At 47.8% G+C, this 15,877-nt stretch overlaps 1 protein-coding gene across 1 annotated transcript in view; it reads left to right on the top strand.

Annotated features, from left to right (window-relative positions):
* The first annotated feature begins 3,821 nt into the window (after positions 1–3,821).
* The window catches only part of DAB2IP (DAB2 interacting protein), a 225,715-nt gene continuing 213,659 nt past the window's right edge, over positions 3,822–15,877 (top strand). Inside the window, exon 1 of the mRNA XM_060757581.2 lies at positions 3,822–4,474. Coding sequence (XP_060613564.2) covers positions 4,432–4,474 — 43 coding nt within the window. The 5' untranslated portion in view covers positions 3,822–4,431. The remainder of the gene's footprint in view (positions 4,475–15,877) is intronic.

The following is a 15,877-nucleotide window of genomic DNA, read 5'->3' as shown; positions in this document are numbered from 1 at the left end:
GTCCCAGAGTAGCTTGACATGTTCATTCTCTGTAACTTTTTCCAGCTTGTGATCCCACCAGTCCTTTGTGGCAGGCAGATGGTGTTTGTGGCACACGTTCCAATGAATCATCTGAGCAAGGGTGTTGTGCCTCTGCTTGTGGTCTCCCTGCGCGATCTTCTTGCAGCAGCTGAGGATAGGATCTATTGTTTATCTGCTTCCTTGCAGAGTCTACACTTGGGATCTGTCGTCAACTTTTCAATTCTGGCCTTGATGGCCTTGGTTCTATTGGCTTGTTCTTGGGCTGCCAGAATCAGGCCCTCCTTCGTCTCCTTTTTCAGAGTTCCATTTGTGAGCCACAGCCATGTTTTTTCTTTGTCCATTTGGCTCTCAATTTTTCCCAGGCAGTGTCCATGGAGAGAGAGCCTTCTTTGGCCATTTTTCTCTTCTTCTCTGGATTGTGTTTGTACTTTTATTTATTTACTAGCTTGGGGGCCCGATGTTGAGAAAAGCATTGTGCGCCAAGGTTGGTCTTTATCATTTATTTATGTGGGTCGCAGTGCTCTCAGGAAGTTAGTGAAGGTACTGCGAGTCCCATAGTCCATGGTCCATCGTCCTCCAAACTGCATCAGGATGTAGAGTGGGTCATGGGGGCTCTGTGTGCCAAGTCTGGTCTTGATCAGTTATTGGATGAGATTTGCAGCAGTCTCGGGAAGTGAGTGAAGGTACTTCAAGTCCCATCATCTGTGGTCTATCCTCCACCAAACCGCACCAGGATGTAGAGTGGGTCATGGGGGCTCTGTGTGCCAAGTTTGGTCTTGATCAGTCATTGGATGAGTGTCACAGTGGTCTCGGGAAGCGAGTGGAGATACTTCAAGTCCCATAATCTGTGGTCCATCCTCCTCAAAACTGCACCAGGATGTAGAGTGGGTCATGGGCCTTCTCAGTGGTGGCCCCTCGCCTGTGGAATGCGCTCCCCGGGGAAATTAGGACATCAACATCCCTCCTCTCCTTCAGAAGGAAGCTAAAGACCTGGATGTGGGACCAGGCCTTCGGGTAAGCTGGCAGATGGACAAAGACAACCAATAATGACCAGAGTAGGAAAGACAATGACAATGCTAAATGGTTTACGGACTTGGATTTGGTGAACATTGACCACAAGATGTTTTTATTGATGCTAGTATGCTGTTTGATTGTTTTAATTAGTTATAACTGTGATATTATATGGTAAATTTGTGTATTGTATATTGTATTATATCCCCATACCAAAAAAGGGAAATGCGAAAGACTGCTCCAACTTCCGTACAGTGGCCCTTATTTCTCATGCCAGTAAGGGAATGCTCAAGATCCTGCAAGGAAGAAGACTCCAGCAAGACATGGAGCGAGAGTTGCCAGATGTTCAAGCTGGGTTTAGAAAAGGCAGAGGAACCAGAGACCAGATTGCCAATATCCGCTGGATAATGGAGAAAGGCAGGGAGTTTCAGAAAAACATCTATTTCTGCTTCATTGACTCTTCTAAAGCCTTTGACTGTGTGGATCATCATAAATGGTGGCAAGTTCTTGGTGGGATGGGCATCCCAAGCCCCCTTCCCTCTCTCCTGAGGAATCTGTACAAGGACCAAGAAGCAACAGTCAGAACTGACCACGGAACAGGAGACGGGTTCAAGATTGGGAAAGGCGTCCGGCAAGGCTGCATACTCTCACCCAACCTTTTTAACTTGTATGCAGAACACATCATGCGAGGATGTGCGGGGCTGGATGAATGCAAAGCTGGGGTGAAAATGGCTGGAAGAAACATTCACAACCTCAGATATGCAGATGACACCACTCTGATGGCCGAAAGCGAGGAGGAGCTGAGGAGCCTTCTAATCAAGGCGAAAGAAGAAAGCGCAAAAGCCGGGTTGCAGCTAAACGTAAAAAAAACCAAGATTATGGCAACAAGAATGACTGACAACTGGAAAATAGAGGGAGAAAATGTGGAGGCCGTGACAGGGTTTGTATTTCTAGGCGCAAAGATGAGTGCAGATGCAGACTGTGGCCAGGAAATCAGGAGACGCTTCCTTCTTGGGAAGAGAGCAATGTCCAGTCTCGATAAAATAGTAAAGAGTAGAGACATCAGACTGGCAACCAAGATCCATTGCCTAGTCCAAGCCATGGTCTTCCCTGTAGTCACCTACGGATGTGAGAGCTGGACCTTAGGGAAGGCTGAGCCAAGGAAGAGAGATGCTTTTGAGCTGTGGTGTTGGAGGAAAGTGCTGAGAGTGCCTTGGACTGCGAGAAGATCCAACCAGTCCATCCTCCAGGAAAGAAAGCCCGACTGCTCATTGGAGGGAAGGAGACTAGAGACAAAGTGGAAGTCCTTTGAATGCCACATCATGAGGAGACAGGAAAGCCTAGAGAAGACAATTATGCTGGGGAAAGTGGAAGGCAAAAGGAAGAGGGGCCGACCAAGGGCAAGATGGATGGATGGCATCCTTGAAGTGACTGGACTGACCTTGAGGGAGCTGGGGGTGGTAACGGCCAACAGGGAGCTCTGGCGTAGGCTGGTCCATGAGGTCACGAAGAGTCGGAGACGACTGAACGAATGAACAACAACAACAACATATTGTATTGTGCTTTGTAATTGTTAGGCATCGAATTGTGCCTTTTGTAAGCCGCCCTGAGTCCCCCCTAGGGGGTTGAGAAGGGCGGGGTAAAAGCACCCCAAATAAATAAATAAATGGGGACTCTGTGTGCCAAGTTCGGTCTTGATCAGTCACTGGATGAGGGTCTCGGGAAGTGAGTGGATGTACTGCAAATCCCATCATCCATGGCCCACCCTCCTCCAAATAGCAGTGGGATGTAGCATGGGTCATGGGGGTTCCGTGTGCCAAGTTTGGTCTTTATCGGTCTTTTTGGGGGGCCACAGTGGTCTGTGGGAACCAATGGGTTTGAAAGCACTACAAATCCCATCATTCTTTGTCCTCCCCCAAACCTCACCAGGATGTAAAGGGGGTCCTGGGGGTTATGTGTGCCAAGTTTGGTCCAGGTCTGTCACCCGTGCTGGTCACAATGGCCTGTGAAAGTGGCAGCCAGTCAGAAAGCTGCCACATACACCGTCCTCTGCATACAAACACTGACTTTCATTATATACATAGATTTTATATTTATTATTATAAAATATTATTATTATTATTATATAATAAAATATTATTATTATAATAAAATGTTATTATTATTATTATTATTATTATTATTATGCATGATGGCTAGAAGGAGTTTAACTCATGTGATGGGCTTTGCACCTCTCCATGCTTAGAATCCTAGAGTTGGAAGAGACCTGATGGGCCATCCAGTCCAACCCCTTTCTGCCAAGGAGCAGGAAAACTTCATTCAAAGCACCCCTGACAGATGGCCATCCAGCCATCTGTTTCAAAGCCTCCAAAGAAGGAAGGGTTCTTGCTTGGAAAGAGGCCAAAGCGTCCTCCTACGAGGGGGACACTTCTCAATGTGATAAGGTGATCAGTGGGATCTCCTTGGCTCCGTGGATGCCTAGTCTCACCCCCTCTGCCCCAGTTCCGGTGTCCGTCAGCCACGTGTGCTGCGGCTGCTCTCCCAACTCTTCCAGGAATGCCAGCAGCAGGAGCCAGGCTTGCCAATGGAGGTAAATCTAGGACAGAGTGCTTTTGCTTCTGCCGTTGCTGCAAGGTGGGTGCAGCCAAGTCACCCAAGCCAAGGTTTTGGAGGGCGGCCTTGCTGGGCTTGGAAGGCTCCCAGCCTGGCTGCAGCGTGCATGCCAAAGCCAGGGATTGCGGGAGGAGGCGCATGAGGAGGTGTCGGTCAGCATCCTTCGTCTCCCCTTCAGACCCTGTTCTGTGTGCACTCCTCTCCAGTGAGCATTGAGCCTGCCTGGCTGCACAGCCTTCCTCCTCCTCCGCCCCCGACGCGCACTCACTCCACACTTCTTTTTTGGTTATTATTATATCAGCCACTCGGGTTATGCAACAGCGTGGCTGTTCTCCGGCACTCTGCTTTGCTCCCTTCGCATCGGCATCCTCACCACCCTCTCTCTTTGGCTTTCTTGCAGCTTTGGAACTTTCCTCCCGGTCAACCTGGGTCTGGAAGCGGGGCAAGCGTGCGCGGGGCAGTCCTCGGCCCACAGAGAGGGATGCGTCTCCAAGCGCTGCGCCGGAGGAAGGCCTGCCAGCCTTCGCAAGGGTCAATCGGCCTTGGGTGGTCTCGGGCCAAGGAAGACCGGCCTGTCCTTATGGAGGTGGCACTCGCTCATCGGTCAAGGGGGTCGCGGCTGTAGGTGACCCACCGTCGGGGTCCTTCTTCCTTCTTCTTCTGCCGCTTTTGGCTTCTTCGTTTCAGCCTTCTGCCCCTCCTGTCTAAAGGAATTGACCCCCCTCTCTTTCTCTCTCTGGCCTTGCGTTGCATGGAGACCCTGGGCGGTGGCGTGGCTTGGAAGTAATGGAGCTGGATAATCCCTCGGACCAAGAAGACAGCTCTTGGGGTAAGGATGCCAGCCTTGGAGCGCTTTCCTTCCACAACAAGCCTACTTCCCAGATGGGATATGGGTTTCTCTCTCCTGGCCGGGTTGTGCCAGGCACAGGCAGCACTTGTGGCCATGCTGCGAGACACGGAGCCGGAGGGAAGAGGAATGGTTGTCTGGGGCAACTGAGAACTTGGCCTCGGCTTCCAGGTTTCACCGGCCATGAGCGTGGCACCAATGGCATGTTTCATTCGTCGCTTCACAAAGTTGCGTTTTGCATTGCAAATAAGTCAGTCCTGGAGAAAATATGGTATTATTGTTGAAAAGATGGTATTATTGTTGTTATTCTTACAAAGACTGGCTGGCCATCTGTTGGGGTGCTTTGACTGTGTTTTTCCTGCATTGCAGAATCAAAGGGGTTGGACTGAATGGCATCTGGGGTTGCTTCGATTGTTATTGTTATGGGCTTGTTGTAGGTTTTTTCAGGCATTATCTCCTGATGTTATTGTTATCATTATGGTATTATTGTTATTATTGTTGTTATTACAAAGGCTGGGTAGCCATCTGTTTGGATGCTTTGATTGTGCTTTTCCTACATGTCAGAATAAAGGAGGTTGGACTGGATGGCGTCTGGGGTTGCTATTATCATTAATAATAGTATTAGAGTATTGTTGTTGTTATTCTTACAATAATTATTAGTATTACGGTATTTTTGTTTGTTTTATTCTTATTCTTACAAAGGCTGGCTGGCCATCTGTTGGGGTGCTTTGATTGTGCTTTTCCTACATGGCAGAATAAAGGAGGTTGGACTGGATGGTGTCTGGGGTTGCCATTATTATTAATAATATTAGTATTACAGTATTATTATTGTTGTTATTATTATTCTTACAAAGACTGGCTGGCCATCTGTTGGGGTGCTTTGATTGTGCTTTTCCTACATGGCAGAATAAAGGGGGTTGGACTGGGTGGCGCCTGGGGTTGCTATTATTATTAATAATATTAGTATTACGGTATCGTTGTTGTTATTATTCTTACAAAGGCTGGCTGGCCATCTGTTGGGGTGTTTTGATTGTGCTTTTCCTACATGGCAGAATAAAGGGGGTTGGACTGGGTGGCCCCTAGATTGCTCCTATTATTGTTGTTGTTATTATTACTGTTATCATTGGGGTTGCTTTGACTGGGCTTTTCCTGCAAGGTAAAATAAAAAGGGTTGGGCTGGATGGCCCCTGGGGTTGCTCCTATTATTGTTGTTGTTGTTGTTGTTGTTGTTGTTGTCATCGTCGTCGTCGTCATTACATTATTATTATTATTATTATTATTATTATTATTATTACAAAGGCTGGCTGGCCACCTGTTGGGGGTGCTTTGACTGTGCTTTTCCTGCATGGCAAAATAATGCGGGTTGGGCTGGATGGCCCCTAGAGTTGCTCCTATTATTGTTGTTATTATTGTTATAATTACAGTATTATTATTATTATTCTTACAAAGGCTGGCTGGCCATCTGTTGAGATGCTTTGATTGTGCTTTTCCTACATGGCAGGATAAAGGAGGTTGGACTGGATGGCCCCTAGGGTTGCTCCTATTATTGTTGTTGTTATTGTTATCATTACAGTTTTATTATTATTATTATTATTATTATTATTATTATTATTATTATTATTACAAAGGCTGGCTGACCATCTGTTGGGGGTGCTTTGACTGGGCTTTTCCTGCATGGCAAAATAAAGGGGGTTGGGCTGGATGGCCCCTGGGGTTGCTCCTATTATTATTGTTGTTGTTATTATTATTATTGTTATATTTACATTATTATTATTATTATTATTATTATTATTAGAAAGGCAGGCTGGCCATCTGTTGGGGGTGCTTTGACTGTGCTTTTCCTGCATGGCAAATAAAGCGGGTTGGGCTGGATGGCCCCTGGGGTTGCTCCTATTATTATTGTTGTTGTTATTGTTGTTATCATTACAGTATTATTATTATTATTATTATTATTATTATTATTATTATTACAAAGGCTGGCTGGCCATTTATTGGGGGGTGCTTTGTGTTTGGCTGGCTGACCATCTGTTAGGGTGTTTTGATTGTGCTTTTCCTACATGGCATCCTACATTGCCTTCCCAAAATTCGGGTGCGCGTTAGAGTCACGTAATATGGCAAATCCTCTTTTGAGTTTCAGGGTTTTGACAACCTTGGTGCGCATTAGAGTCGATGGCGCATTAGACTTGGGTGCGTACAGTAATAATGCCGTGGAGCTCCTGTGTATCTAGTAAAGCCACGATTGCCAACGTTGTGCTCCTCGCAGGGCTTGCAAACCCCATGGAGAAAATGTTTGGGAACGTAAACTTGTCGCCTAGGATGCATTTTCTTCCCTGCTCCCTCCCCCAGATAAGATCATTCATGGCATACTTATATAACAGCTGACTAAATATAGAATAAGTATCTCCAAGATTATCATCGGCAGGCATTCCTGCCTCCCCGACTTCTGTAACGTGACAGTGGCAATCCTTATTAGTCCTCTACCGTCCCACTTTACTGCTGCTTCTCAAACGTCCCAGTTTCTCTCATCTCCTTCCACTTTCCTCCTTCGTCCTCAGCTTTCTTCTGAGGCTGCAAATGGAATTGAACATGCAAAAGTACTAGTTACACCAGGCCTTGGCCAACTTGGGCCCTCCAGGTGTTTTGGACTTCAACTCTCACCATTCCTAACAACCTACCTGCCAGTGGAGCTGTCTCAGTAACAGGGTGGTATGTTTCAATTAGAAGCCTTCCCTATACACTCAACTTGCTTCACCTCCAACAGAACCTCTGAAGATACCATGAGCCACAGGTGCAGGCGAAAGGTCAGGAGAGAATGCTTCTGAAACATGGCCACACAGCCCGGAAAACTCACTGCAACCCAGTGATTCCGGCCATGAAAGCCTTTGACAACACGTCTTTTCCCAACTGTTGTTGCCTTCTCATCCTCTCTAGCTGAAAGGTGTTATCTATCTATCTATCTATCTATCTATCTATCTATCTATCTATCGTGTCAGGAGCAAACCAAACAGTTGTATTGCATTTTAACAAACAAACAAACAAAACACAAGGTTTGCAAGCTTGGTATTCTACTAAATATCCATTGAGCAGTCTCTGGCCCCTTGGAGTGCCTCTGGTGTTGCCGCAAGGAGATCCTCCCTTGTGCATCATGTGGCAGGGCTCAAGTTGCATTGCAGCAGGTGGTCTGTGGTTGGCTCTTCTCCACACTCGCATGTCGAGGATTCCACTTTGTGGCCCCATTTCTTGAGGTTGGCTCTGCATCTTGTGGTGCCAGAGCGCAGTCTGTTCAGCGCCTTCCAAGTCGCCCAGTCCTCTGTGTGCCCGGCGGGAAGTCTCTCATCTGGTATCAGCCATTGATTGAGGTTCTGGGTTTGAGCCTGCCACTTTTGAACTCTCGCTTGCTGGAGTGTTCCAGTCAGTGTCTCTGTAGATCTTAGAAAACTATTTCTATATTTAAGTCGTTGACGTGCTGGCTGATACCCAAACAAGGGATGAGCTGGAGATGTCTCTGCTTTGGTCCTTTCACTATTGGCTACTATTCCCCGGCGGATGTCAGGTGGTGCAATACCGGCTAAGCAGTGTAATTTCTCCAGTGGTGTAGGGCGCAGACACCCCGTGATAATGCGGCATGTCTCCTTAAGAGCCACATCCATTGTTTTAGCGTGGTGAGATGTGTTCCACACTGGGCATGCATACTCAGCAGCAGAGTAGTACAGCACAAGAGCAGATGTCTTCACTGTGTCTGGTTGTGATCCCCAGGTTGTGCCAGTCAGCTTTTGTATGATATTGTTTCTAGCACCCACGTTTTCCTTGATGTTCAGGCAGTGCTTCTTGTAGGTCAGAGCATGGTCCAGGGTGACTCCCAGGTACTTGGGTGTGCTGCAATGCTCCAGTGGGATTCCTTCCCAGGTCATCCCAGGTGTTTTTTAAAAGTCGCATCGATACTTGGAGGGATGCTAAAAGAGACGGCGAGAAAAGCACCCTTTAAGTGCCAGATCAGAGAGGGAGCTCCTCCCCAACTCCCAAGGCTTGCGTCTCTAGATTTCCCGGCCTGGTTCTTCAGGAGGGACCCCGAGAGCGTGCCTTCTGTGCTGAGGAAGCAAGAGGCTATTTTTAAGGATGGGACACCTGAGAAGCCGGGCCTTTCGCCTGGAGATTTACACGGCTTTGCAAAGGGCACACAAGGAGCAGTGCATTTCCATGGGATGCTCCTTAGGGTTGTTCCTATTACAACTATTATTGCTACTATTGCTGTGTTGGACGGGGTGACACTCCCCCTGAAAACGCAGCTTCGCAGCTTGGGAGTGATCCTGGTCTCATCGCTGAGCCTGGAACGCCAGGTCTCGGCGGTGCACGGGAGAGCTTTTGCATAGTTAAAGCTTGTGCGCCAGCTGCGCCTGTTCCTTAGGAAGTCTGATCTGGCCACAGTGGTCCACGCTCTGGTTACATTCTGACTAGATTACTGCAACGCTCTACATGGGGCTGCCTTTGAAGACTGTTTGGAAACTGCAATTAGTCCAATGGGCAGCAGGTAGATTACTCATATCATACAGGGAGCATACCACCCCCCTGTTATGCCAGCTCCACTGGCTGCCAGTCCATTTTTGAGCACAATTCAAAGTGCTGGTTTTGACCTATAAATCCTATACAGCTCTGATCCAGCCTACCTGTCCGAATGTATTTCCTCCTACGTCCCACCTCGGAGTTTAAAATCTTCTGGGGAGGCTGTGCTCTCGACTTCTCTCTTGGTGGGGATGAGGGACAGGGCCTTCTCAGTGGTGGCTTCATGCCTATGGAATTCACTCCCCGGGGAAAGTAGGTCATCGTCATCCCTCCTCACTTTTAGAAAGAAGGTAAAAACATGGACGTGGGACCAGGCCTTTGGGTAATTAGGTGGAAATGACAATGACAATGTTGACAATGGCTTGGAAATGGATTATGGATAAGTTAAATGGAGTACTCAATCATAGAATTCGGCTAGATAATGGCCACCCGACTGTGCTTTGTTTCCCCCCACGATCGTGAGGTTAGGATTCTTGTGCTCCAAAACTCTGTCAGGTTGACCTTTTCATTTTGGGTAACTTTTTCTGGCTTGTGATCCCACCAGTTCTTTGTATGCTTCTGCAAAGGTATTTAGAGTGACTTGTAGGTCTTCTTCTGAATGTGCACAGACTACGTTATCATCAGCATATTGGAGTTCTATAACAGATGTTGGCTTTCAGTCTGCTGAGGTCAAATAGCTTGCCGTCTGTCCGATAGATGATTTCCACTCCATCAAGAAGATGAAGTATCATAGCAATGAAGAGGAAGAATAAGGCTGGAGCCATAACTCATCATCCCTGTTTGACCCCTGATTCCACCTTCAATGCGTCACTTTGGGAGCCATTGCTGTCCAAGACTGTTGCCATCATGTCATTGTAGAGCAGTGTTTCTCAACCTGGGGGTCGGGACCCCCAAGGGGGTCGTGAGGGGGTGTCAAAGGGGTCGCCAAAGACCACCAGAAAACATAGAATTTTGTGTTGGTCATTGGGATTCTGTGTGGGAAGCTTGACCCAATTCTATTGTTGGTGGAGTTCAGAATGCTCTTTGATTGTAGGTGAACTATAAATCCCAACAACTACAACTCCCAAATTTCAAGGTCTATTTTCCCCAGTCTCCATCAGCATTCACATTTGGGCATACTGAGTATTTGTGCTAAGTTTGGTTCATATCCATCATTGCATGAATCCACAGCACTCCTCTGGATGCAGGTGAACTACAACTCCCCAAATGTCAAGGTCTATTTTCCCCAGTCTCCACCAGCGTTCACATTTGGGCATACTAAGTATTTGTGCCAAGTTTGGTCCAGATCCATCATTGCATGAATCCACAGCACTCCTCTGGATGCAGGTGAACTACAACTCCCAAGTGTCAAGGTCTATTTCCCCCAGTCTCCACCAGCGTTCACATTTGGGCATACTAAGTATTTGTGCCAAGTTTGGTCCAGGTCCATCATTGCATGGATCCACAGCACTCCTCTGGATGCAGGTGAACTACAACTCCCAAGTGTCAAGGTCTATTTTCCCCAGTCTCCACCAGCGTTCACATTTGGGCATACTAAGTATTTGTGCCAAGTTTGGTCCAGATCCATCATTGCATGAATCCACAGCACTCCTCTGGATGCAGGTGAACTACAACTCCCAAGTGTCAAGGTCTATTTTCCCCAGTCTCCACCAGCGTTCACATTTGGGCATACTAAGTATTTGTGCCAAGTTTGGTCCAGATCCATCATTGCATGAATCCACAGCACTCCTCTGGATGCAGGTGAACTACAACTCCCAAATGTCAAGGTCTATTTTCCCCAGTATCCACCAGCGTTCACATTTGGGCATACTAAGTATTTGTGCCAAGTTTGGTCCAGATCCATCATTGCATGAATCCACAGCACTCCTCTGGATGCAGGTGAACTACAACTCCCAAATGTCAAGGTCTATTTTCCCCAGTCTCCACCAGCGTTCACATTTGGGCATGCTAAGTATTTGTGCCAAATTTGGTCCAGATCCATCATTGCATGAATCCACAGCACTCCTCTGGATGCAGGTGAACTACAACTCCCAAATGTCAAGGTCTATTTTCCCCAGTCTCCACCAGCGTTCACATTTGGGCATGCTAAGTATTTGTGCCAAGTTTGGTCCAGATCCATCATTGCATGAATCCACAGCACTCCTCTGGATGCAGGTGAACTACAACTCCCAAATGTCAAGGTCTATCTTCCCAAGTATCCACCAGCGTTCACATTTGGGCATACTAAGTATTTGTGCCAAGTTTGGTCCAGATCCATCATTGCATGAATCCACAGCACTCCTCTGGATGCAGGGGAACTACAACTCCCAAATGTCAAGGTCTATTTTCCCCAGTCTCCACCAGCGTTCACATTTGGGCATACTAAGTATTTGTGCCAAGTTTGGTCCAGATCCATTATTGCATGAATCCACAGCACTCCTCTGGATGCAGGTGAACTACAACTCCCAAGTGTCAAGGTCTATTTTCCCCAGTCTCCACCAGCGTTCACATTTGGGCATACTAAGTATTTGTGCCAAGTTTGGTCCAGATCCATCATTGCATGAATCCACAGCACTCCTCTGGATGCAGGTGAACTACAACTCCCAAATGTCAAGGTCTATTTTCCCCAGTCTCCACCAGCGTTCACATTTGGGCATGCTAAGTATTTGTGCCAAGTTTGGTCCAGATCCATCATTGCATGAATCCACAGCACTCCTCTGGATGCAGGTGAACTACAACTCCCAAATGTCAAGGTCTATTTTCCCCAGTCTCCACCAGCGTTCACATTTGGGCATGCTAAGTATTTGTGCCAAGTTTGGTCCAGATCCATCATTGCATGAATCCACAGCACTCCTCTGGATGCAGGTGAACTACAACTCCCAAATGTCAAGGTCTATCTTCCCAAGTATCCACCAGCGTTCACATTTGGGCATACTAAGTATTTGTGCCAAGTTTGGTCCAGATCCATCATTGCATGAATCCACAGCACTCCTGTGGATGCAGGTGAACTACAACTCCCAAGTGTCAAGGTCTATTTCCCCCAGTCTCCACCAGCGTTCACATTTGGGCATACTAAGTATTTGTGCCTAGTTTGGTCCAGATCCATCATTGCATGAATCCACAGCACTCCTCTGGATGCAGGTGAACTACAACTCCCAAGTGTCAAGGTCTATTTTCCCCAGTCTCCACCAGCGTTCACATTTGGGCATACTGAGTATTTGTGCCAAGTTTGGTCCAGATCCATCATTGCATGAATCCACAGCACTCCTCTGGATGCAGGTGAACTACAACTCCCAAGTGTCAAGGTCTATTTTCCCCAGTCTCCACCAGCGTTCACATTTGGGCATACGAAGTATTTGTGCCAAGTTTGGTCCAGATCCATCATTGCATGAATCCACAGCACTCCTCTGGATGCAGGTGAACTACAACTCCCAAGTGTCAAGGTCTGTTTTCCCCAGTCTCCACCAGCGTTCACATTTGGGCATACTAAGTATTTGTGCCAAGTTTGGTCCAGATCCATCATTGCATGAATCCACAGCACTCCTCTGGATGCAGGTGAACTACAACTCCCAAATGTCAAGGTCTATTTTCCCCAGTGTCCACCAGCGTTCACATTTGGGCATACTAAGTATTTGTGCCAAGTTTGGTCCAGATCCATCATTGCATGAATCCACAGCACTCCTCTGGATGCAGGTGAACTACAACTCCCAAATGTCAAGGTCTATTTTCCCCAGTCTCCACCAGCGTTCACATTTGGGCATACTGAGTATTCGTGCCAAGTTTGGTCCAGATCCATCATTGCATGAATCCACAGCACTCCTCTGGATGCAGGTGAACTACAACTCCCAAATGTCAAGGTCTATTTCCCCCAGTCTCCACCAGCGTTCACATTTGGGCATACTAAGTATTTGTGCCAAGTTTGGTCCAGATCCATCATTGCATGAATCCACAGCACTCCTCTGGATGCAGGTGAACTACAACTCCCAAGTGTCAAGGTCTATTTTCCCCAGTCTCCACCAGCGTTCACATTTGGGCATACTAAGTATTTGTGCCAAGTTTGGTCCAGATCCATCATTGCATGAATCCACAGCACTCCTCTGGATGCAGGTGAACTACAACTCCCAAATGTCAAGGTCTATTTTCCCCAGTATCCACCAGCGTTCACATTTGGGCATACTAAGTATTTGTGCCAAGTTTGGTCCAGATCCATCATTGCATGAATCCACAGCACTCCTCTGGATGCAGGTGAACTACAACTCCCAAGTGTCACGGTCTATTTTCCCCAGTCTCCACCAGCGTTCACATTTGGGCATACTAAGTATTTGTGCCAAGTTTGGTCCAGATCCATCATTGCATGAATCCACAGCACTCCTCTGGATGCAGGTGAACTACAACTCCCAAGTGTCACGGTCTATTTTCCCCAGTCTCCACCAGCGTTCATATTTGGGCATACTAAGTATTTGTGCCAAGTTTGGTCCAGATCCATCATTGCATGAATCCACAGCACTCCTCTGGATGCAGGTGAACTACAACTCCCAAGTGTCAAGGTCTATTTTCCCCAGTCTCCACCAGCGTTCACATTTGGGCATACTAAGTATTTGTGCCAAGTTTGGTCCAGATCCATCATTGCATGAATCCACAGCACTCCTCTGGATGCAGGTGAACTACAACTCCCAAATGTCAAGGTCTATTTTCCCCAGTCTCCACCAGCGTTCACATTTGGGCATACTAAGTATTTGTGCCAAGTTTGGTCCAGATCCATCATTGCATGAATCCACAGCACTCCTCTGGATGCAGGTGAACTACAACTCCCAAACTCAAGGTCAATGCCCACCAAGCCCTTCCAGTGTGTTTTCTGTTGGTCATGGGAGTTCTCTTCCTCCTCCTCCTCCTCCTCGCAGCCTCCACCCCATCCACTTGGTTGCTAATGGCCTCCTCCGTTGCCAGCCCGCCCTGCCGATTTCCCGTTGCCAACTGCAACCACGAATGCGTGTGTACATATATAATGCATATAGTTCTTTTCTTCCTCTCTTTCTCTCCTCGCTCCCGCCCTCTCGGGTTTGTTTGATGCCAGGCGCATAGTGTTCACCGTGAAAGGAAACTCAGCTGCAGGCGACGCTTGTGCGAGAAAATAAGTTTGCAGCTGCGAATGTAGGTTGCTAAGTGTCCACGGACAATAGGCTTCTTGCGGGAGAAAACAACGGCGGCTGCTACTGCTGCCGTCTGAAAGCTCAGCCCTTCATGTTTGTAACCCCCCCCCTCCTCTTTTTCTGGCTTTTTTCTCCTCCAAAGAAGCCCTCGTTGTCGTGCGCAAAAGGTGCGTAGGCGACAAAACGGCACAACACGTGTCTTGAGCAGTGGAGTCCATTCACGCCTCTCCTCCTCTCCTTACCTCTCATTCACTCCTTTCCATCCATAACCTTTCCCACGAAGGAAATGGCAAAAGGAAACGTTAATGTATTTCTTGTCGAAGGCTTCACTGGGTTGCTGTGAATGTTTTGGGCTATGCGGCCATGTTCCCGCAGCATTCTCTCCTGACATTTCGCCCGCACCTGTGGCAAGTGGCATCCTTAGAGGTCTTTTGGTGTAGTGGAGCGTAGCTATCCATGTCCAGGGCAGGAGAAAGAACCCTTGTCTGTTTATTATTTATTTATTTATTTATTTGGGGTTCTTTTACCCCGCCTTTCTTCTCACCCCGAAGGGGACTCAGGGCGGCTTACAGAAGCAAAGGCACAATTTGATGCCTGCATCATAAAGACAATCAAACACAGAATTACATCAATACACAGTTAACAACCAATATACATTATAACCATAAAATCAATAAAACCAAATACAAACCCAATTTCTCCTCTTACATGGTCAGCGTTCGCTACTCATAGATCTAGTTTTACGTTCCACTTCATCAGTCCTGCTGGTCTTACTCGCCTGGTTGTCTGATTTAGTTGCCGGAGTGCCCAAAGGCCTGGTCCCATAACCAAGTCTTCACCCTTCTCCTAAAGGCGAGGAGGGATGATGATGCCCTGATTTCCCCCGGGAGTGAGTTCCACAGGTGAGGGGCCACCACTGAGAAAGCCCTGCTCCTCGTCCCCACCAGCCTCACTTGTGACAGTGGTGGGGTCGAGAGCAGGGCCTCCCCAGATGATCTCAGACTCCGGGGTGGGACGTAGAGGGAGATACGTTCGGACAGGTACGCTGGAACCGTATAGGGTTTTGTAGGTCAAAACCAGCACCTTGAATTGTGCTCAGAACTGAATCGGCAGCCAGTGGAGCTGGCACAGCAGGGGGGTGGTGTGCTCCCTGTATGTCGCTCCGGTGCTGCCGCTCGCTGGACTAGTTGAAGTTTCCGAACAGTCTTCAAGGGCAACCCCACGTAGAGCGCATTGCAGTAGTCTATTCAGGATGTAACAAGAGCGTGGACCACCGTGGCCAGATCAGACTTCCCGAGGTATGGGTGCAACTGGTGCACAAGTTTTAATTGCGCAAAATCTCTCCCGGCCACCGCTGAGACCTGGGTTTCCAGGCTCAGCGATGAGTCCAGGATCACTCCCAAGCTGTGAACCTGCGTCTTCAGGGGGAGTGTCACCCCATCCAACACAGGCTGTAGCCCTATGCCCTGTTTGGCCTTACAACTGACCAGTAGGACCTCTGTCTTGTCTGGATTCAATTTCAATTTGTTAGCTCTCATCCAGTCCGACACAGCAGCCAAGCACCGGTTCAAGGTCTGGGCAGCCTCCTTGGTGACAGGTGAGAAGGAGTGACAGATCTGGACATCATCTGCGTAGAGATAACATCTCAGTCCGAAACTCCGAATGATCTCCCCCAGCGGCTTCATGTAGATGTTAA

Source organism: Anolis sagrei, chromosome 11, assembly GCF_037176765.1.
Source record: "Anolis sagrei isolate rAnoSag1 chromosome 11, rAnoSag1.mat, whole genome shotgun sequence".
NCBI classification, from domain to species: Eukaryota; Metazoa; Chordata; class Lepidosauria; order Squamata; family Dactyloidae; genus Anolis; species Anolis sagrei.
This window is presented reverse-complemented; position numbering and strand designations above follow the sequence as displayed.